Below are 22,539 nucleotides of genomic sequence, written 5' to 3' on the forward strand. Positions count from 1 at the left end.
AATGATTTCCTGTTGCGGCTGCTATTGAAAAGGTGCCGTCCCGCCTCTCCATGTTCGGCGATCAGGTTTCATTCTCGCGCAGCTTTCATGAGCGGGTCTTTTCCGCTCCGTGTGTGCGCCGCCGCACTCTCCGTTCCGTGTGTGTGTGTGTGTGTCAGCGCGCTGCGCTCTCTGCTCAATGTTCTGCTCTGTCGTTAACGGCCCAAACACTCCAATCATGTACCGATCACGCACTGGAAAAGCAAAGTCCGCTCAAATAACGTGAAATTTCTCTGTAGTAGACTTCTGTTTGCTGAGCTGGTATAGTCATGCTGGGCAACAATGGTAAAATGACCTGCTCTGATCACATGCTCTGGTAATAATAGCTTTGTAGGACTATATTTTATTTTGATAATTTTTTTTTTTTTTTATCTGTTAAATTGATTATGTTGATTGATTATTGAAAAAGAATAATACATTGATGTTGATTAATACATATATTGATGTTTAATATTATTTTAATATAGGGCTATTTTCTGTTCCTTTTTCGTTTAATTAGGTGATTCTATAAGTTTAAATATTGATGATTACAAGCTTGGAGGAAATGCAATTAATTGCAATTAATTACAGCAAATTGTGCAATTAATTAGTTTTTTTTTTTTATCGATTCCCAGCCCTTATATACATATATATATATATATATATATATATATATATATGTTTTTAAATGAACTTCAATGGAATACTGAAAATTTTTATTCATTTGAAATACCTGATTCATTGATTAATCAAATAAATAATATAAATTATGAACATAATTGGTTAACAAAATGGTTGTTAGTTGCAGCTCTAAAGTGATTAAAGGGAAGGATGACATGAAGAAATCTCTCTTTCAATCTCTCAATCTGTCCGCCCTGCCCTGCTGTGGGGGTGTCAGTGTGCTCTCCTGAAACGGTTCTTGGCATAAACCTGCCCTGCCTTTCCATCTGCTCTCAGGAAACTGTAAAACAGGCTGAGAGGAAGCATTCCAATGCCAGGGCTCCATGAGCAAATGCCTTCCACACTCACTGAGCAACATTTGGGCAAGTCAAACCGTGCACCGAGTCAACCTCGGCCCCTTCATGTTTAACTATACCAACTTGACGTGCAAATAAGCATAGCTGTTAGTGCAACAAAGCACACGTGTGAGAAGCATTTGTTTTAGTAAATTAATGCCAGGCCATAACTGACTCATTCAAGCTCTAGGTTTTTGTAGTATGCATTTCTAAATGCTAAAAAAAAAAAAAAAAAAAAAAAAACAAGCTCAGGTTGGAGCTGTGGTCTGACAGTTAGCACACATGCTAAAACATGTTGAACTATGGCACCTGTAAAGAAGCATAGCTTAATATATAGTCTGAATGAGCCTTTTTGGGTTGTTGAGGGTCATGGACTAATCTAAAATCTAAGAAAAACGAAAGTCATACCGATTTGGAATGACATAAGGTTGAGTAAATAATGACATAATGTTCATTTTTGAGTGAACTATGCCTTTTAAAATAAGCTTGAACATTTTTTTAAACACTAGAAAACTCCTAAATGTTGGTAAATAATCTTTTACCAGATACACACAATTAATATTCAATTAAATGCAGTTAATAATAATAAAATTCTATGTACTTTTTGTTTAACAAAGTGCCACCTGCTTCTTACTAGTAAGTAGCAAATCAAGGTTTTGCCAGGCTATGACAAACTAAAATGGCTGCAAAATGACAAACCTCTTCATATGTCTCACCCCAACTTACTGTTTCAATAAAAGTTGTGTTTGCTGTAGAACTTTTAACCACTGTAGTAGTTTTGAATCTTTCAGTCTTCAGTGCTCAAGCATCAATGTCGTACTGTATATATTTTGAACATCATAGTATTTTGTCATTTCACCTTGATGAATCAAGTGTTTAGGACTGGTGACAGGTCTGTTCCTTTGTTAACAGTTCTCAGTGAGGTTGTTTTTACATCTATAAAAGAAATTGTGAATGCACTGCACTGGTATATCTGGCCTGAGTCCAGATGTCAGAGCCAAACTTTGATATTGGAACTCAGCATAAGCTTGTTTTACAACATCGTACTTAACCTGATATTTGTCATTCACTCCCTCTCTATAGCTTTTCCCATCTATCTGAATAGAGAGAGCTTTCATCCCTTCATATGTATTCAATACTAAAATGATTGATAACACTTTATAATACCTTAAATTAAGAACAAACATTAGGCTATTAATTAAATGACATTAGTTAAATGCAAATTAAGCTGTCAACATGCTGTCAATTGCCAATACAGACAAAGAGTCTAAAAGCAAACAAAATGTGAATTTAAAATCAACATTTGTCCTACTGTAAATGCATAATTGTCAGTGCACTCTTGTTTGTTTATTCAGGTTAATATTTCTTCATGGTAACCGGAGTTCCATTAATGTGCATTCAAATGCATGTCATGAAAATCCAATATAATATGCATATGATTTGCTGGTCTAAAATCATGATATTTATGAGTTACTATTACTAATGAAAGAAGTTAAAAAGTGTAATCCATATGATTTTTCTCAATGAATGTCATCTTTATAGCAGTGCACTTTGCAACAATTACAAGTAAGAAACTAAAACAAAATTTTGTATGATTGCTGTTTAAAATCCTTTATATTGTAGTTTGAGATGATTTAACCTACATTTTCCAGTGACTCTGTCTCTAGTTAGTCACTTCCTAAAAAGCGCACAGTGATATAAGGGCCAAGTCTAAATATGGTCTTCTAGAATGGACTCTATAATCCATAAGCTGACCATTCATCACCATAGCAACAGTGTACACTCTCTGTGTCCACAGCGTCTCTCGTACACACGTTTGTCTTTTAGTCCTAATCCCATTCTCTGAATCCTGCTTAGTACCTTAGATCGAATTATTTACACCACATATCTGAAAACACGTGGTTTACATTTTGCACACTTGCTCTGACATTTGCTCATCAACTAACAATGGATCTCTCATCTCCTTTGAGTTTTCATCGCTGTTCTCTCTGTTGGTTTCACTTGATGCTCGCTTTGCTCGTCTGATGTGGGCTTTACACCATGCAAACACATGGGCGATGATAAAAAAATTGAGGGAGGTGTGAACAGCTTTTGGCAAACTGCAACCAAGTGAGATGTCATCAGGCTTAAAACGGCTTATTGCGTGAACCAATACTGTAGCTGTAAAATAAGCAGTCGGCTTGGGTCACAGTGTAATCACACATTTAATGTGTTGAGTTCTCTCTTAAAATTGACTTCTGTCAAAAGTCACTTTTGATGTGAGGGATGAGGGTGCACAGTTCACAGTTGCACATAAACGTGATAAAATTTGAAATTCTTAAATTGCAACATTGAGGACTAGCCTGGAAGTTGCTGGTCAACAGGTCACAAATGTAGATGGTTCCTGTTGTTCTAGATTCATCCCGAATATGCATGCTGCTCCACACTGGTTTATGCTGGTCAGTGTTAGTCTAGCTGGTGGACCAGCATGGCCATGCTGTGGACCGGACAAACTTTGCTAGAATGAGACAGACTGGCCAACTATTCCTTCTAACAAATGACTAGTTTATTAGTTTAGTTGTACAGAACCACATAAATGTGATAAAATGCAAAATTGCTTTTTTTAAATGATTCACCAGACAAGAAGTTGCTGACCAACAGGTCAATGACACAAAGTTTACCAGTTGGTCTGGAGTCATGCTTGTCCAGGTGGGGGATTATGCTGGTTAGTGTTAGTCTAGCTGGTGGACCAGCATAGCCATGCTGTTGACCATCAATTCTGGTTGCCAGGGAACTAGTCATCCAATCACTTTTAGGGAAATCAACTATTGAGTTTATTGGTGAATGTTAATAATCTTGAATTGAACTCAACACCAGGGCATGGCATTTACTTCCCATGGCTCTGCTTTTCATAAAGACATGAGAGCAGTTTGCCTACAACTGCCTTGTGTACACAGATACCTGAGTGAGTTAGTCTTCTGAAAGCCATAAAGATGATCCATGTATCTGATGATGTATTCATAGTGCCACTGAGAGGAGTAAATATTGTCATCTCTGCTGTAGGAAGATGTCACGCTCTGACTATCGCTGATTAGAAAAGTTCATGTGCCCTTGACCCAGTTCCCCTCCAACTTTGTGGGATGAGGGATTTGTAAGAGGTATTTTTATCAAATGCATTAAGGATTGATGTTCTGCTTAAATGCAAAATGCAAACAAGTTAACCTGCTTCTGAGCCCCAGTCTACATCTACGGTAGATGGGATATGGGCAGAATGGACTTGTAAGATATTTTTTTCAAAATCTAAGTAGTATAATTATGCAGCTTTGTAAAGGGATAGTTCACCCGAAAATGAAAATTCTATGGCACTATTGTTGGAATAGCCCATTAATGTAATATAAATACTATGTCCGAGTGATTTGTGAATGTGTTTTTCATGCCTCGTATGTTAACATTTTGTGCTTTTTGTTTTTGGTTATTATCATTTTTAATTTAGTTGTTTTAATTCCTGCTAATAGTAAGAAATCAGTTGCTTTTAGGTTTAGATTGTATATTAACCCTTTTTTGCTTATAATGTGCTGTACATTATAGCCTACATAAATGCATTCACTATATTTGTTTTCATAGGCTTAATATTACACATCGTTTTGAAGACAGCATTGGGTAGGATGTGGAATAATATTGTTTAAAATAATGGATTAAAATCCTTAATTTAAAATTACAATTTTTTATTTTAAAAATATATATTTTTTAATGTATAATATTTTAAAGTTGTCCATCAGATTAATTGATTATCAAAATAATCATTAGTTGCAGCCCTAGTAAACAGGTAGCAGTTTGTAGGGAAATAACTTTAGGGCTGCTGCAACCCCAGTCCGTCTGCTCATCACCCATCTGTTTCTCTTTCTGTTTGTTCCTTATGGCAGTTGAGAGGTCAAAGTCGCAACAGGTGTGGAGCACAGGTTCGATCAGACGGACTTCCTCTTTGGGTGCTATAACCGGGCCCTACCTGATAGGGCAGTGGCCACGTGAATCCCACCTGCACAACCCCTCTTGCATGAAAGACAAGTCCACGCAGGTAGGCACTTTCACCCACTGTGCTCCAAATCTAACTCTGACTCCAAAGCCTGTGTGTTCAGGTGTGTTTGCAAACGTTAGGTTGACAGCTTTTACAGGTCCATCGTTCTTCTGGGTTTTTGCATGTTTGCTGTGTTACTTTGGACTATTTTCTGGGATTTCTGTGAGCTGAAACCAACTGATGATTCTCAATCAGTGTAAACATGAACTGTTTTTTAACGTAATATTCACATTATATATAAATTATTTTTAAATCCTTCATCAGTCAAAATGTGTGGAAACTTTAAAAGAACTACTGAGTTGTAAACTGTAGTTACCTTTAGCATTTGGCATGAAACTGTTATTGGTATCAAATAAACCATTAACCACAGACGGGGAACCAAGACTTTCGCTGCTTACACATGGGTTTGTATTAGACCCACAGCTGAATTGCAGAAATCACTCAGAGACTGTAATACTTTATCAGAGGCTGTAATGATCACCAGTTGTGACTGTAGTGGAGTTTGAGTATTCAGTGGTTTATTAATGAACATGGCCAGCCTTGCCATCTACTAGCCTACCTACTTGGGATGTCAATTTACAGAAATTCCCATAATCGATCATTGTTTAAATTAACGATCAATTAATCGATTAATCGTCAACCTTAACCTCATTAATCCGAAACAGTGGGCGCTACTAAGTTATTACTTTACTTAACAACCACTTGCTTAACCAATACAAAATAAGTGTTGTTTTAAAGCTTAGAAGCTTGGCTTTACAGATAATAAATGGAATATGACCATCACTTAACACGTGCTTTTAAATTTGCTGACATATCAGAAGTGATCTATTTTCATAACATGAAAAACTAACTGTTTTACATGAAAATGAGATCTGTAAAATCATCAAACATAACAGATAAACTTGTCATAAATCATTGAAAAGGTCTCAACTACCAAACTATACCAAGTATTTGTATGAAAAAGCGCCACCAACACACGTGTAAACCGTACACTCATGATGCTTTTGCGGCGCGTTGTTGTTTGTAACTTCGTAATACATTAGTAAACCATAGTAGATCACATATCTTTATTTAGAGCAGGTGGCCTCGAACGAGCCCAAACACAACATAAGTCAATGCGTAGATCACAGTGACATGACATGCTGCTTGGCTAAAGCTGTAAGACTTTAGGAATCCGATCGCTTTGCGATGAATGCGATCATCATGACGCAGTGTTTTCCAACGTCATTTGAAAGTTTAACCAATGGAAACTGGATCTCCGGTGTGCTGAGTTGGTTTAGTGGATAGGGACGATGTGTAGAGACCAATTGGACACTGTTGTACAGCTGGAGCAAGCTTGGATTGGTTTGATCATTCAGATTGACAGGTCTTGATGTATCATTTGCCATAGAATAGGAACGCACACCAATCTGTTACCTTGGAAGTGATAATAGCCGGACACACATGCCGGTGCCCTTGCTCACAAAAATCTCCTTACTCTCTCTCATTATCTAGCACAGTTCTATCATTATTAGAAGATTAATTGGGTAGAGTGAAATAATTTGATACAAGCATTTTGTCAGAGCAATGTCGAAACCTGCTGGGAAAAAAAAAAAAATCTACCAGTGGCACAGTTTAAAAGCAGCCCGATTCCACAGGAAACGGTGAATGGGGCAACCCTGTTGCCAAGCTAACAACATGATAAACTAAGAAACTTTTTTTAGTGATACCTTTTCACCCAGCTCATTACTATGCATTCTGTGATTGCATGCAAAGAGATCTTCTCTGTTTTTCTAATGTACCAGGGATCAACGCTGAGGATTTCTTTCGGCTGGCCCGGTCAGGCCAGGGTTCACATTTTTATTCGCCCTGTCAAAATTTTCACTAAAAATAAATAAAGCAGTTATTGCTTTCATTGTTTGTTTTTTTACCCATGTAACCCTGTATTCTAATTAATAAGGTTATGATAACAAATATTTCGAAATTCTCGATTCAACAACAAAAACTACTAGCCTAACTAATCTAAAGTTTAACAATTAAAGACAAGCAAACAGTCAGAATAAAATAAGAATAAATAAACACATTACAAGCAATAGCACAAATAAATACAATAGAACATTGATACAAATGAAATAAACAGTGCTTTTCAGTTTTTCAGGTAGGTCTGCATTTTGACATAATTTTTCAAAGAACTCAATTCAGTATTTGCGCGCTTCATGTGCGCTAAAAGAATACTGAACTGAATTCTTGTAACTTCTTGAGCTTTAATGGTTTAAAATCTCTTGAAGTTTTAAATTGACATAAAAACATGCAAATGATAAAATTTCGTGACGAAGCAGCGTTGACTGATCAACCATTTCGTCAACTGCCCTGAGTGTCTTTCACACTGTCATCAGACAGTCCTTATAGTCAAGCCCTATGTGCATACGTGGTTGGGGTTAGTTGCAGGTCAAGCGTAATCAGTCAATTTGAGGTGTTACTTACAGAGCAAGTAGCCTCTTTGACTAGTCGATTACTATGGCACGTCCCTATAGAGAACACAACGTACCTCACGCACACCTGTCTTATGGTCAGGTGCTGATTTACCCTCAAATGTCAGCAGGTGTATCAGGCAGAACACAATCACCACAATCCCACAGTTCCACCCACCATCTGCTGCTACACTGAAGGTGAGATTTGGCACCTCCGGGAGTGCAGTGTGTCTAAAGGTAATGACTCTGCCGTGCCTCTCATTGTGTGCTTCAGCATGCACCGAGTGTCATATAACCGTTCAGAAAGACGAGACCACAAGAATGCCATTCCCAGTGTTAACGGCCTCCACTGTTAACACTTAGTTTTTGAATGACAACTACACTGTGCATCTGTTCAACATGTTCTTAGATATGTTCACACAGAACGATTTTTTTTTTTCATTCTACTGCGCTACTTTTCGACTGATTTTCAATGTAAACACGCGATAGATGGACATCTTTAACCGTTGCGCTCATGTCTCGCATATTTTGCAGCAGCTCGCGCCTGACACAGCATTCTAAAAACGTGGCGCTCGAGTTAAAAGAAGTTCAACTTTTAAAAAAACGCGTCTTGAGACCATGCAGTTTTTATTCATTCCACTACCCGCGTCTTGCGTTTTCAAAGCAAAAACAAGTTTTGTGTAAACCAGACGCTATTCTGTAATTCTGTTGGAACTTTATTTGTGCTTTGTGTAAATTTCATTTTTGGGTCAATGGTTGGCTCTTTTGAAGTCACATGATAGTTTTTTGTTTGGTACAAACCAAATGTAAGTCATTATTGACAAACCTCCTCTTTGCTATAACTCTCAAATTGAATTTGTATTTGCATTTTTAAACATGTCATGCCGTGGTTGGTCACATGACCCATAAGAACCAATAGCATTTGCAGTCAGTGACATCAAATAGGGCGCATCCACTTGTACATTGAACACAAGCTCAAAAGAGATTTGTGATCTCCAGCAGAGGGAAAGAACAACATGAGGGTGATTAAATCACATAAATTCATTTTTATCTCTGTAAGACATTGCTGTGATGCTGTGTTGTTATTGTTAACTAAAACTATTACAAATATTTTTGTTAATTCAAAAAAGCTGAAATAAAATAAAATATAATTTTAATAATTAATATAAAAATTGTTGTCTTCACAACTAACTGAAATAAAATAGGTTAAAGTAATAAATTACTAAAGCTTAAATAAAAATTAATCTAAAAATAATTTAAAAATATTTAAAAATAAATAAATAAAAATGACAAAAAGCACATAGCAAAATTACTAAAATTAAAATGAAAGCTGAAAACATAAAAATAAAAGCTAATTATAGTAATGTAAATAATCCTAAAATAACACAGCTGTGATGTAACTTTTAAAGGGCAACAATCTGCAGCAACAAATTGACCAGAATGCATTCATTTTTAATGAGAAAATGGCAATTTGAAGGCAACATGAGTGACAGAGTACTGATATTCATTTCACAGAGCCAATCATAACAGAGGTCATTTACAAATAGGAGCTTAAAGATACAGAAGCAAAAACTTCTTGTTTAGCCTTCAGTCTCCTGACTCTAAAAAAGTAACAAAGGGTGGAAAATGATTATGTAAACTATTACGACTGTTTCTTGAGTAACATTATAAGAGGACTATAATGCTACAAAAGAACCAAATATGGCCCCTTATACACATGCAGTGAGTGAATGGAGGGTCAGAGGTCAGGTGTTGTGGTCCATTTGGACTTGTGAGAGCAACGGAGGAGTTGCAGCGTGTCACATGACCCCCCCGCATCCTGTTTTCACTGCTGCATGGCAACGGAGGCCACACACTCTCTGCGGCTCTGCTCTGCTTACTGACATGAGATACTGAATTATTTTTGTGCCTACTGTATTTCCTTGGTGTGAGATTTCATGCAAGAAGTTCTTTATATATTCTTTGTATAACCAGTCGGTTTATAAACGTGCAATAATTATGTTCACTTGCCAAAGCCTGGGTGTTACCAGGACAGGCCATCTCAAGTCTCACCCTTTATTACTCACCGGTGTCAAAGAACTACAAACAACTCTCATGTTAGCTTGTCTTTAAAGTTTGATGCAATGACAAAAGCTTTATAGATTAGTGCGGCAGCTCTGTTGGGATTCAGATTTTTTCCCACTCCATTATTGAACCGTGTCTTGGGTTTAACCCCTCGTCCCCTTTGTTACAGTGATTCAGTGCTGCTTTCCTCTGCAATAACACAGTCAGATCAGGTGAACAGCGGTGACTTTGGGATGTTCTACTCTCGGAATAACCAAAAGCCTGCATCCCTTTTCTTAAAGGGATAGTTCGCCCAAAAAAAAGAAGAAAACGCTATCATTATTTACACCACCATCATGTTACTCCAAACACTTATGACTTTCTTTCTATCATGAAACAAGGAGAGGTTTTGTTGCATATTTGCACTGTTCTTTTCCATACAATTAAATATCTGTTTGTGCATATATAAGATCTGCAAAGTTACAAAACTCATAGTCTCCCATAAAAGGGATTTATTCTAACAGAGATCATTGCTCCATACCTGCCTAAAACTCCTCGATCGAAGTCCCGATATTACTTCTGCAAACATTTATGCCACAATTTGAAATATTAGCATAATGCCCATCCAAACACATACACAAAGAAAAAAGTTATGAAGTAAGATTTATTCATAATGCTGTTTGCTTGTGTACAGTGCATTTTACGGAGGACCGCTTCCTGAACCTGGGAGAGTACAATGCCGGCTATATACAAAGACTACTCTTGAAAAAATGGGGCAGTTCCAACTTTGCTCATATTTTTTGTGTTTGCAATTGCTTTAGAAGCCTTGGAAGCTGATACTCACGATATTGGTAAGGGTTGTTACATTTCCGACACACGCTTGAGGTGTTTGGCCAATCACAAGCCACAGGGTCAGCTGGACAATCAGAACATTTCAGACAGACTAGGAATAGAGGTGCTGCAATAATGTAAAGTATGTAAAAAATAATGTGTGCCCAGGAGCTGTCAAACTTCGAGCAAGAAGTACCTTAAAAGTAGTATCCCACAAATAATAATAACAGACAATAATAATAAATAAATAGCTAAATAAAAAGTATACAATTTTGTTTCACAGAAAAAGGGTAGTAAAAAAAAAAGTGTTAATCCCTTAAAAAATTTGAATAACAGAAAGAAAGGACGAGGCTTTCAAAGCCTCTGTTCCTTTTGGCCTTCTAGTGTCGATCTGTTTCCAAAGGTCAGGCTTTGAAGTGTGACGTCTGTTTGGCTGATGAACACAGGGGTTTTACTGGGCTTGAATCTGCCTCTCTCCACAGCAGCAGCTCCAGGCAGTCCCATAGAGGCAATGTATGCTCAAGAGAGCCATTTTCATCTTTCACTAGAAAATATATTTCCTCTGTTTTTCACAAGGTACACATACACATTTCCACCACATCTATTGGTCCACAGGAAGCCCTTAAAACCCCCCAAAAGTATCATGAAGATAGTCATGCTGTTTAACAGAGCTATTGAGATTTTTAATCTTGTTTTTTGTTTTGTTTTTTTCTAAGCAAGTTGTAACTGACAGCGATGATTCCAATGCATAATGAATTGTGATTGATATTCTGTGTATATACTACCATTTAAAAGTTTGTGGATTTTTTTTTCAAATATTCTTTGATGGAAAAAATCTTGCTGACCACAAAATTGTGAGTAGTAGTGTATTTGAAAACTAGTAGTGTATAGAAGTGTATTAAATTGTGGTTGGTGTTTTATTTAAGCAGCTGTATTCGTCTATTTTGTCATTCAAAAAGGGAAAGCGAAATTAAGACTGCAGGTACACAAACCACAAACCAAGTGGCGCGTGCTTACAGTTTTGAATATCAGTCACGCTGATCACATTCTTTATTCCACTCCCCTCATGTTATTATGAAAATGTTCACGCAGTGGAATGCTCAGGTAAGATGGCGTAAAATTAGAACAACCTTCTGTCTGAGCCGTCATGACTTCTGTGCTTGCTTTCGTCACTTTTGCTCTTATTCTCGTGCACTGACTCGTTCGCTAAACTGAACAGCCAATCAGAGTTCTCTCTCTCACCGACGGCCCGACACCGATTCTACATGTTGAATCATCCTAAAAAACAAGACTGCGTCCATCTAGAGCCAACGACTGACACTCAAAAATGGCCTGACATTGCCCAACGAACTTTACAAAAGTTCAATTGTACAGTCAACATTTGAGGTAAAAAAAAGGGAAAATATCAGTGGACATCAGCTTATGATAGACTTTTTTTGCATAATAATATGCTGTTAATCACATTGGATTGACACTTCAGGGCCTCATTTATGGGCTCCAGATTCTACTGTGTGTGTGCTGCATGGTGGGCTGACTAAACAAATAACATACCTGAGTGCACACATCACATCCACGTGTGCCTGCAGACTTTCCTATAGTAACAGAAAATGTTGTTTTTGAAAGGAATGTAGGTGAACGTTTATTGAGGAACCGGTTGCAGGAACAATGCTGCCTTTGTGATTTTGGTGTGAATTAGTGGGTCAGGAGGATGAAGCATGGGAATGTGATTTATCGGTGTGTGAGTGTATTTACTTGGCTACAATTTTGGGGGAAAATTGTCCCCAGAAGTTAACTAAATCTTTCAAAACTTTTCTATGGGACCGCCAAAGGTAAAAAAATATTTATAAAGAAAGTAAGTAAAGTGTACATTGTGCACTAAAAGGCAAGATTTTATTTTGAAAGAAACAAAAACAGCATTTAATTGGTCAAAAGGGACATCAAACACATTTATAAATTCACAAAAGATTTATATTTCAAATAAATGCTGTTTTTTTTTTTTACTTTCTATTGTTCGAAAAATCCCGGAAAAAAAAATGATCGCACTTTATATAAAGCAGCACAACTGTTTTGTCAACATTGATAATAGTAAGAAATGTTTCTTGAGAAGCCAAAGCAGCATATTAGAATGATTTTTAAAGGATCATGTGACACTGAAGACTGGAGTAATGGTGTAATTATAATATATATATATATTTATATTTATATATATATATTTATTTATTTATTTTTTAATTATAAAAATATGAAGTTAGTTCGTATTAGAACTAGCTTTATGTAAAAACAATATAAAATCCTCACTATAGTCAAAAGACAAAATTGCATTTTGTGTTTCAGACTCCTGGATGTTGGAGTGACGAGGCCGAAGAGAAAAAGAGCACACACCAGCGCTCAGCATCCTGGGGCAGCTCTGACCATCTTAAAGAGGTACACACACACACACACATGCACTTACATCAGTAGCACAAAACACACACCCTTTTAACAGTGAAATACTATGTGTGTCTTGCGCACACAGCTGTGTAGTTTTTCCCCTTGGGTTTGGAGAACAAGAAAGTGCAATCACACTAACAGCTATTAACAGAGCTCTCACTGTCCTGAAACTGATGAGCATTGCACTTCTGCATTTGCGATGATCTCATCCTGTGTGGCCAGCGAAGTAGCCAGGCGATGGAAATAAAACCCCCATTACACAGCTCTATACAAGACTGCCAGTCACGACGACCCATCCGTCTCCTCCTGCACCCGCTGCTATATATAACTTCCTGTGTGGCTTCAGACTTCCGGCGCTGCACTTCGTGTTATTGCTAGCGCTAGCCGCAGCAAAGTCAGCCTTATCACGGGCGCTCAGCCCCTCCCTGACAATTCAGGGAACAGTGAGATAAGACTATCTCCCCCTTTAACAATCAACTTCCCCTCTCGGCAACAACCATTATCCCCCTCCTGCCAATTTATGACTTTCCCATCACCTCCAAGCTTTTGGAACAATACGGGCGTGTGGGTTTTAGAGCAAGTAATATGTGCAAAGTCATGTCGTGTGTCCTTTCGCACTGAAGTCACATTTTTATCAATTAGACATTGTGTTGAGGGAAAGCCCTAATCGTTGATGTGCACAAACCTGTCTAATTTACTCTCTTGCATGAGCAACGTGCAGGTGCAAAAGTAATTCATTTCCTGTGCAAACCCTCAAACAAGTTTCTGCTCAGAATTGTTATTATTTGTATTATTTTTTTGCTGGGAAAAAGAACTGATGACACTGGGTTTAACCCTCAGAAAATGAGCCGCTTTATTCACAGGTCATTTTCTATGGGCTTTGCCGTTTTTTTTTTTTTTTTCAACCCTGTTACCAGAAGATATGAGCGGTCAAATATGGTTCAAAACTTTCAACCTAAACCTTTAATAGCTTTTTATAAACATTTAATAAACATCAGAATGATTTTTAATATGTCAGAATGGGTAATAGAGCTGCAAATGTAGCCTAATTTAAGATTTAAGCTGTCACACAAAAGGGGCTAACCAACCACCAAATGTTGGTTTGTAATTATTAATCAACTTATATTCCCCATAAATTAAAGACCCCATAAAGCCCCATAAAATATTTGTTTGATCGTTTTCTTACAATTCCTTGGGTGACAGGGTTGAATGATTGAGCTTGATTAACGCAGTCAAAACTACAATTTGCATAAACATTTACAAAATGGAATTAGAACATTTACTTCCTGCCATGCAGTATAAAACATCTAAAAAATGCTATCTTGTGGTTGTCACAATTCTGAGGAATGTAGGAGTTGCATTTTTTTTTTTTTGTAATCAAGGGGAAACACTTGGTAACACTTTACAGTAAGGTTCAGTAGTTAACATTAGTTAATGTATTAACTAACATGAACTAACAAAGAGCAATACATTTGTTACAGTATTTATTAACCTTTGACAACATTGTTGTTTGTTCATGTTAGTTCACAGTGCATTAACTAATGTTAACAAATCCAAGCTTTGATTTTAATAACGTATCAATATTAACTAAGATTAATAAATGCTGAAGAGCTATTGTTCATTCTTAGTTCATGTTAGCTAAGGTAGTTACCTAATGTTAACTAATGCACTTTATTGTAAAGTGTTACCATATATATGTATGTATGTATGTATGTATATGTATGTATGCATGTATATGTGTGTGTGTGTGTGTGTGTGTGTGTGTGTGTGTGTGTGTGTGTGTGTGTGTGTGTGTGTGTGTGTGTGTGTGTGTGTGTGTGTGTGTGTGTGTGTGTGTATATATAATATGTATGTGTGTGTGTGTGTGTGTGTGTGTGTGTATTATATACAGTTGAGACCTCTGCTGTGCAATACATACATTGGATGCATTTAATCTAGTTTTCATGCTAACTTAATTTTATATTTAAAAATATATATGCATTAAACATATTTAATAGGTATCACAACTAAAAGCATGAGATTTTTACATCTAATACTTACATTTTTGAGACACCAAAGTAACCATTTTGTGGTATTTTCAGGCTTGTCTTTTCTTTCTTTTCTAAATTCTTATGTGAATCTGTCATTTTGGCTGCTTGCACACAATTCCTGCTGTATTTGCAGCCACAGGATTGTGTCCATATTCATATTCATGAACACACAAGTAATAGAGGCTTCTTAGGAGTTCATCACAGCGAGCTCATTCTGCAAGGCCTGAATAATCTCACTGTTTCCCATTTGGGAGATTTTCCAAGAAAAGGCTGTTTAGGCCTTCTTTCCTTCCCTGCATATGGAAAGTTCATGTCCTCGTTATCCACATTTTTATCCATGTTCATGTCAAGTGCTTTCGCTTAGTGGCTTATAACCCCTTACACCTCTTAAGTGGATTTAGGTTGTGTATATTGACATACTTAGCAGGGCTTTATAAGAGAGCACATTCAGGATTTCCCCTTGTTACAACTGAACACATACTGTGTAATTCAGTTAATGCAATGCCCAGCACCTCTGAAAACATTTTTCACTGTAATTTTCAAACAGCGTTTTTGCTGCCTTTTTGAGTTAAATGAAGTACATGTCATTTGCAATAAATTTTCATGTCTTTTCTAGATTGACATCTCTAATGTAGAACAAACAGAGATGGAGGAAATGCTGCCTCTTGTTGAGGTGTGGTACCGGCTGTAGTTTAAAGTCAGCACAAAACGGAAGTTACGATAGTTTTTTCTTCCCTATTGTGACACATATCCTAGTGAAACGGCTTCTCGAACAAGAAAAAATGTAGGGCGGGACTTGTGTCCATTGGGAATTGTTTAAATCGTTGTGGTTTGCTATGCCTGTGATCTCATGTGATTGACAGGTTGTCCCGTCCTCAAGTCGGTAAACGTGTCATCAGAGAAGAGAATGTTGTTGCAAGAAATGTAACGTTATCAAGACAAACATCCATGTACAGAAAACCAATTGTATTTTCAGTAGGAACGCACAAGTCTAGACTTGTTCTGTTGTCTCAGGACATATAGACAATAAAAGTAAATTATGAGTGATCAAGCCAGTTTGAAAAGGCGGAGCGGGTCACATTGAGACCTGGGCTATGAGGGTTAAATATCAATTTCCAATTTTTGTTGTAGATTCATTATTTACAATATTTACATTTTATTAATTTAGTAGACGCTTCTATCTAAAGTAACAAATGAGTAATATAACAAGCAATAGACTTTAAGGAGGCAATAACGCAAGATGAGCTATCCCTACAAAATTTCAGACATTGTTCAGAATAGTATCAGCTAGAACAGGGAGGGTTTAAGAAATGGTAAAAGCATAGAATATGTAGGATGCAGTTAAGGTTTCACAAAGGAGATGGGTTTTCAGTTGTATCTTGAATAGTGTCTACAATATTATTTATTTGTTGTTGTTCTTCCTACTACGGGTAGCAATTCTTAATAGACCAGGAAAGACATTTAACTTTTTTTGTGTGTGTGTGTGTGTTTTGGTAAAGGATTTAAAGGGTGAGCCTTGTCACATAGCTGCCTGTTTTGTATTGACCTCTTGTGGCCGTTCTGAGTTACAGCAAGCACTCAGGTCAATTTAACCCTTTAGGCGCCAGAGGTTTTTTCCTAAAATGTTCGATTTTGACATCTTAATTTCAAAAGGCTATATCTTAAAAGTGATAAAAGATAGAGACTTTCTGTAAATTAGAGAAATATTAAGGATGACCCAAAGTTTATGTAGGGATTACATTTTCCCATCTAATTTGCATATTATGACGTCATATGGTGGCCGCCATCTTGGATTATAAAATTTTTATGGTTTTTGTTGATGTTTATTTGGTTGTTTTTTTTTTTTAGCTGACAAAGACGCACACATCACAAGGACATGAACACAAAAAAAAGAACACATATTGTGTACACTACTAAATGGTCAGGGAAATAGATAGTAAATCAACAGTGTAATAAATGGCAGACAAAAACAATTGTTGCAGGGCTTTTGCTGTAGAGATAATGACTCCCTATTCATCCAGGTGACATTTCTTGTAGTGTTTCATGGTGTGGTCTTGCGATAGACTATGCATAATAGCCGCTCTGCCCCGTGTCACATCGCCTCTTCTCCTGCTACGAGCAGCAGCGCGCGCGGGCGCGGCCAGTTCTGCCTCGCGCGCGCGCCGAATGTGCACAGCTCGGACTACTGTCATTGTCATTGCGACTCCCCACCCTGCCTCCACGTTGCCCCCTAACTGCCCTATGAATACTTCGACCTCGTCTAACATACCCAGTGGCATTAGACAAAGTCTCCACCACAATACTGTCGCCGCGATTGCGGAGAGGCACACGGTCACGGCTAGCACGGTAAAAATCTCCCGCGGCCGCCTCGTTCCCCACAACACTAACACGCCTGCTAACTTCGCGATGAACACTCCGACCCCGGGAAACATTGTTCCCACCACTGACATTGGGCAAAGGACCATCTAACGTTATATTGGGCAAAGGATTCACCGTTTGTGCTTGGTGTAGGGCTATACTTTCACTTTCAGAATCACCGTCATTTTCTGAAGGCAGATAACGTTATTCCCCTTCAGAATCAGGGTCCGTGAATAGAAGACACAACACTTCATTGCGGGTAAGCTTTATTGATGCCATTAGATAATAATAATAATAATAATAATCTAATGCAAATACTCACTGATGTTGACAATATTGCTCTGATAAAATGGCTCACTTGCACACTAGCTCCGCTTTTGTTCGCACTGATTCAATGCGCTCTAGCTCGAAGATTTTGTATAGAAGCATGACTTTTTTTTGAGTCGGGGATGAAGTATGACATGTCTGCCAACTAGTGGAGGGGAGGTTGAACGAAATTTGACACCCTATTTGACAAAATCGGCCGTTTTATTCAGTGCCGCATCTTGTCGAGTAAACTCGACCGTGGCGCCCAGAGGGTTAAGGTATTTTATCGGAGTCATAGCTTTATGGGCAGCACTCTCACATTTAGCACAGCTGCGCTTCAGGCGGCCAGAGTTCGAGTCCCAGCTTTTATTTATTTCTTTTTATTTACTATCCTTGTAGATGATAAAATAACTTTGTTGTCTCCTCTGTCCTTTATAATTTATTTATTTTTCTGTGACTTTCAGATTGCTAAGCTCAGGCTCCAGCTGCAGCGCAGTAAACAGGGCGGAGGCCGGCAGAGTAAAGACAGTAAAGAGCGTCTTTCCCCCCTCCACTGCTGTACCAGCACCACCACCACCATCAGCACAGCCAGCCAAGCTCCGGTCCGCGCACGCTCACACACATACTGTAATATCAGTGTATTTAGTAAATACATCCAGCAATTTCTGAATAGTTTGTGAAATGCACATTTGTACCATCTCACTGCACAGTCGTCCATGTCGAAGTCAGCACAGATGCCACTGTCCAACATCACAGTGCCAAAGCCCTCCATCTCCAGGGTTCCCAGCAGCATGGAAGGCATCAACCATGAGCTGGAGAAAGTCTTCATCAAAGACAATGGAGAGAAAGAGGAGCTAAAGGTACACGCACACTCCTGAAGGCATACTCACTAAGTACTTGTTTCATTACTGGATGAATCAGCTTTATTGAGCGAATCTCTTGAATTGAATGATTCAATGACACATACTTTTTTTTGTTTTACTGGTGTAACAATGTAATTTATACAATCTTTATTTTAAGCTTCCAGTTACTTTCAAAAAGTTTTGCTCTGTTTTGATAATAACTATCATAGAGATCAGTGTTTATAACCGAACTATAAACTTTTATTCCAGTACTCCTGTGATACAGTAATTTGAATTATTGTAAGTCAGAAATAATGATTGTGTGTGGTTGAAACGACTGTTTGTGATGCTGTTTCATCAAGTCTTCAGTGTCACATGATCCTTCAGAAATCATTCTAATGTGCTGATTTGGTGCTGAAGAAACATTTAATATTATTATCAATTTTGAAAACAGTAGAAAGTAAAAAATATATAATATGAAAATATAAATCTTTTGTAACACATTATAAATGTCTTTAGAGTCACAATGTGTACTTGCTGAATAAAAGTATTTATTAAAAAAAAAAAAAAAACAGTTACACTTTATAATGAGATTCCATTTGTTATTTTTAATTAACTACATTAGTTACGATGAAATGACAATGAATAATACTTTTGTTCTATTCTACTTTATTATCCTTAGTTAATATTAATTTCTACCTTTACTGATACATATATTAAAATCAAATGTTATATCTGTTAACATTAGTTAATGCACCATGAACTAACATTAACTAATGTGAACAAATGGGACAAATCTGCTCTATTTTATTCTGCTCTTGTACAGAAGAGTGATAACAGAGCACACTTGTTAAAAGACTCTCTCTTTGACTGGCACTCAGGCGCTGGAGGTTCCTGATGGACGGAGGGCTCCGTTTCAGCCCCAGCAGCGCAGCAGCAGTAGTCGTGGTATAGACACTCAGACGCCATCAGTGCCCGGGCGCTCCAGTAGCTGCTCTAGCCTGTCGCCCTGCCCCTCACCCGCATGCCCACCCCGCTCACATGACGGCAGCCCATACTCCACTGACGAGATGCTGGACGACAGAGACAAAGGTCAAACCTACAGACTTGTGATCAAGCCAGATTGTTGGTCAAGGAGCTATATCAAGTTCATATTATATTTGATAGTTTGCTTTATTATATCATGAGAGTTGGACAGATTCTCAGCTCTGATAATAATCCAGAGAATCATTTGAGATTTGTAATTTCTTCCTGCAGACAGCGGCAGCAGTTCTCCTCTGCCTAAGTTCACCTCGTCTCCAAAACCCAACAACAGCTACATGTTCAAACGGGAGCCTCCAGAGGGCTGTGAAAAGATCAAAGTGTTTGAGGAAATGACGTGAGTAGGGGTTTTTTTTCTGCAGTGAGCCTAAAATAGCATACCAGCACACAGAATGTATAATGTACACAGTATGCAAATGTTCCTTATGCATGGAATATTCTGTTGACCTACAACATTTTGCTAAAATATTCAGTATCCAAACAGAGTATAGTACATAGTGTCTTACAATACAATGCATTCATTTTGATCATCCATTTTAAGAGTGATGAATAAACCAGAATATAAAACATCATCTCTTTCTGTAATGTATAATTTCAGGAAATTGGATTTAAAGGAACACTCCACCGTTTTTTCATATTAAACTATGTTATTCCCTTAACTAAGATGAGTTGATACATACCTCTCTCGTCTCAGTGCGTGCACTCAATCGCTCTGGTGCGTCTAAGCGACCAAACACCTCTAAGTTTTCCCTATTTAAATACAGTTACAGTCGAAGTCGAAGTGCTCCCAAGTGCTATTCCGCCATACATTATAGTTATCCTTTTTACCGCTTTTTAGACGAGAGAGGTGTATGTATCAACTCGTCTTAGTTAAGGGAATAACATAGTTTAATATGAAAAAACTGTGGAGTGTTCCTTTAAAATGCATGAATGAATTTATTTATTTCTGAAATGTTAATGCTAATGTAAAACATAAGTGAAGCACGTTTATTGTTGCATATGGTTTCACAGACTATTTGTTTAGAAATCGCATGCAGGGCTCAACAAAAATGTTTTTATTTAATTTTTTTATTGACACCGTCAGGCCAGTTGTTTAGCTCTTTACATGCCCTGCCAACCTAAATGACAACAATTCAGCTAGGTTTTGCATTTCGTTATTTCACCGTCTGACTGTATGGAACACTCATATTAAATTCATATTAAATTAAAATCATATTAACCTTCAGGTGCTCCTTGGCCACTCAGCAATGAAGGACTTGAACACAAAACATCAAAATAATGATCAATGATGGAAAAATAATTGAATTCTGCTGTAAAGCTGCTCTAAAAAAGAAAATAGTGTCAATATTCAGTTGAAGTGAGTTCAGTGTTGATTCAGTTCACTTTGCGTCAGTTCTTTTGATTCCATTCAGTTCAATAACAAAGTTCAATCAGTTATAAAGCAGCTCTGCAGAAATCAGTGATATCATCATCCAAATCAATTCAGTTTTGTTCTCATCCGATACTGTCAGTGCAGCCAAAACAATAATATTACTGAATATTAACTGTCCCGAACTAAGCAAGCCAAAGGCGACAGTTGCAAAGGAACCCAAACTCCTATCAGGTGACAGAAATCGTAAAAAAACAAAAAAAACTTGCACGTGTAGTATTTAGTAGGCGATACATTAGTATTCCATTTGGAACATTCTCTTTTCTCTCTTTCTCAGATCCAGACAGTCAGCCACCGTCCCCCTTTTCTCCTGCCCTGACAAAAACAAGGTCAACTTCATCCCCACCGGCTCTGCGTTCTGCCCCGTCAAGCTCCCGGGATCCCTGCTCCAGCACTCCAGCTCCCAGCAGGAGGACGAGGAGAAAGAGGAAACACAGGCCGGCCCCAGCGGGTCATGCCCCCTCGCCCAACACCATCACATGCCCACTCAGGTCTCCACCAGCACGAGCACAGACGACCCCCCGGAAGCGCTGGCCATCTCTCCCTCCCAGCAGCAGGAGGCGCCCTCGGAATCGGCCTCGCAGCCTCAGAACTTTGAAGTCAGCTAAAGCGCGCAGAGCCGGTCTCCGTCGCGCCCCCCCCCCCGCCACACACGTTTCGCCCACCCCAAACTTCCTCTTCTCTCTCTGATGGACCCCACCTTTGTGCTGAATCTTTACTATCTGCATGGCATCGCAACTGTGGCCCGAACGAGAATAGCAAATGTAAATGCAGCCGAAGGGTTTGAGTATGTGGCAATGCCACGCTTTCGTGTCGGACTGAAGGATGCGTTTTGGGAAAAGGACCTTAGAATATGCAAATCAAAAAATTCTAATGGCTTCACTGTTATCTTGATAAATGAGTGAGAGTCTCATACGGAAATCTAATTTATTAAATTTGCTTATTGATTAGTTCAATCACATTCCAGATATTCCCGTTTTGCTTTTTTTTTAGTGTCATATATACGGATGTGGATGCGTTCACAGGTACTTGTCCATCTGATTTGATTCCGCATTCATCTCGAGCAACTGCACAGCTGTTTTCAAACGCAGCTTTGCTTTCGTGTGTGCTTAAAATTTAAGCAAAGTGGCTTTTGTATGAACACTATAATCAGACAGCGCACAGCGAGGTGTTCACCGCCGATTTATGAGGAGAAAGACGACTGAAGCTTTCAGCAAGGTCTTAATAGTGTCAGGGGCATGCATTTGAAACTGATCGTATGTTTAACATTAAATTATGTGTCGTGTTCTCTTTCAACATCCACAGTATGAATAAGCTCTCTCTCTATCAATATATCTATATATGAGAAAATCTATATATAAAGAAAAAAGCTTGTTTGAATTTAAAACCGTGTATCGCTGTGTTATGTACATAATGGGAAATGAGCTGTACTCCACGGGTTGACGACTATCCAGGTTTCCTACCTTCTGATGATATTGCAGAAAGAGAAAAACACAGAATAAGGTTCTTGTTTTCACACTTTGTTGCACAGTGTCCGCCTGCGGCCTCGCTTCAGGTGCATCACTTGCTGTTTAAACTCAGGAAAAAATTCACTTTCAGATCCGTCTCATCATTCTTTGCATTCCATGACATTCCATGTTGGGAGGTGCTGTCAGGATGACATGGCGGAGAGAATTTGATTGAGTCGGACA

General features: G+C 38.1%; 1 protein-coding gene across 1 annotated transcript in view; it reads left to right on the forward strand.

The window, feature by feature from the left end:
• Positions 1 to 22,291, forward strand: part of glcci1a (glucocorticoid induced 1a) — a 37,679-nt gene extending 15,388 nt beyond the window's left edge. The window contains exons 2-8 of the mRNA XM_079878713.1: positions 4,937 to 5,088; positions 12,747 to 12,836; positions 18,001 to 18,138; positions 18,247 to 18,396; positions 19,260 to 19,470; positions 19,636 to 19,756; positions 21,126 to 22,291. Of these exons, the coding sequence (XP_079734839.1) occupies positions 4,937 to 5,088; positions 12,747 to 12,836; positions 18,001 to 18,138; positions 18,247 to 18,396; positions 19,260 to 19,470; positions 19,636 to 19,756; positions 21,126 to 21,456 (1,193 nt within the window). The 3' untranslated portion in view covers positions 21,457 to 22,291. The remainder of the gene's footprint in view (positions 1 to 4,936; positions 5,089 to 12,746; positions 12,837 to 18,000; positions 18,139 to 18,246; positions 18,397 to 19,259; positions 19,471 to 19,635; positions 19,757 to 21,125) is intronic.
• Positions 22,292 to 22,539: the final 248 nt, after the last annotated feature.

This window comes from Squalius cephalus (genome assembly GCF_949319135.1).
Source record: "Squalius cephalus genome assembly, chromosome: 8".
NCBI classification, from domain to species: domain Eukaryota; kingdom Metazoa; phylum Chordata; class Actinopteri; order Cypriniformes; family Leuciscidae; genus Squalius; species Squalius cephalus.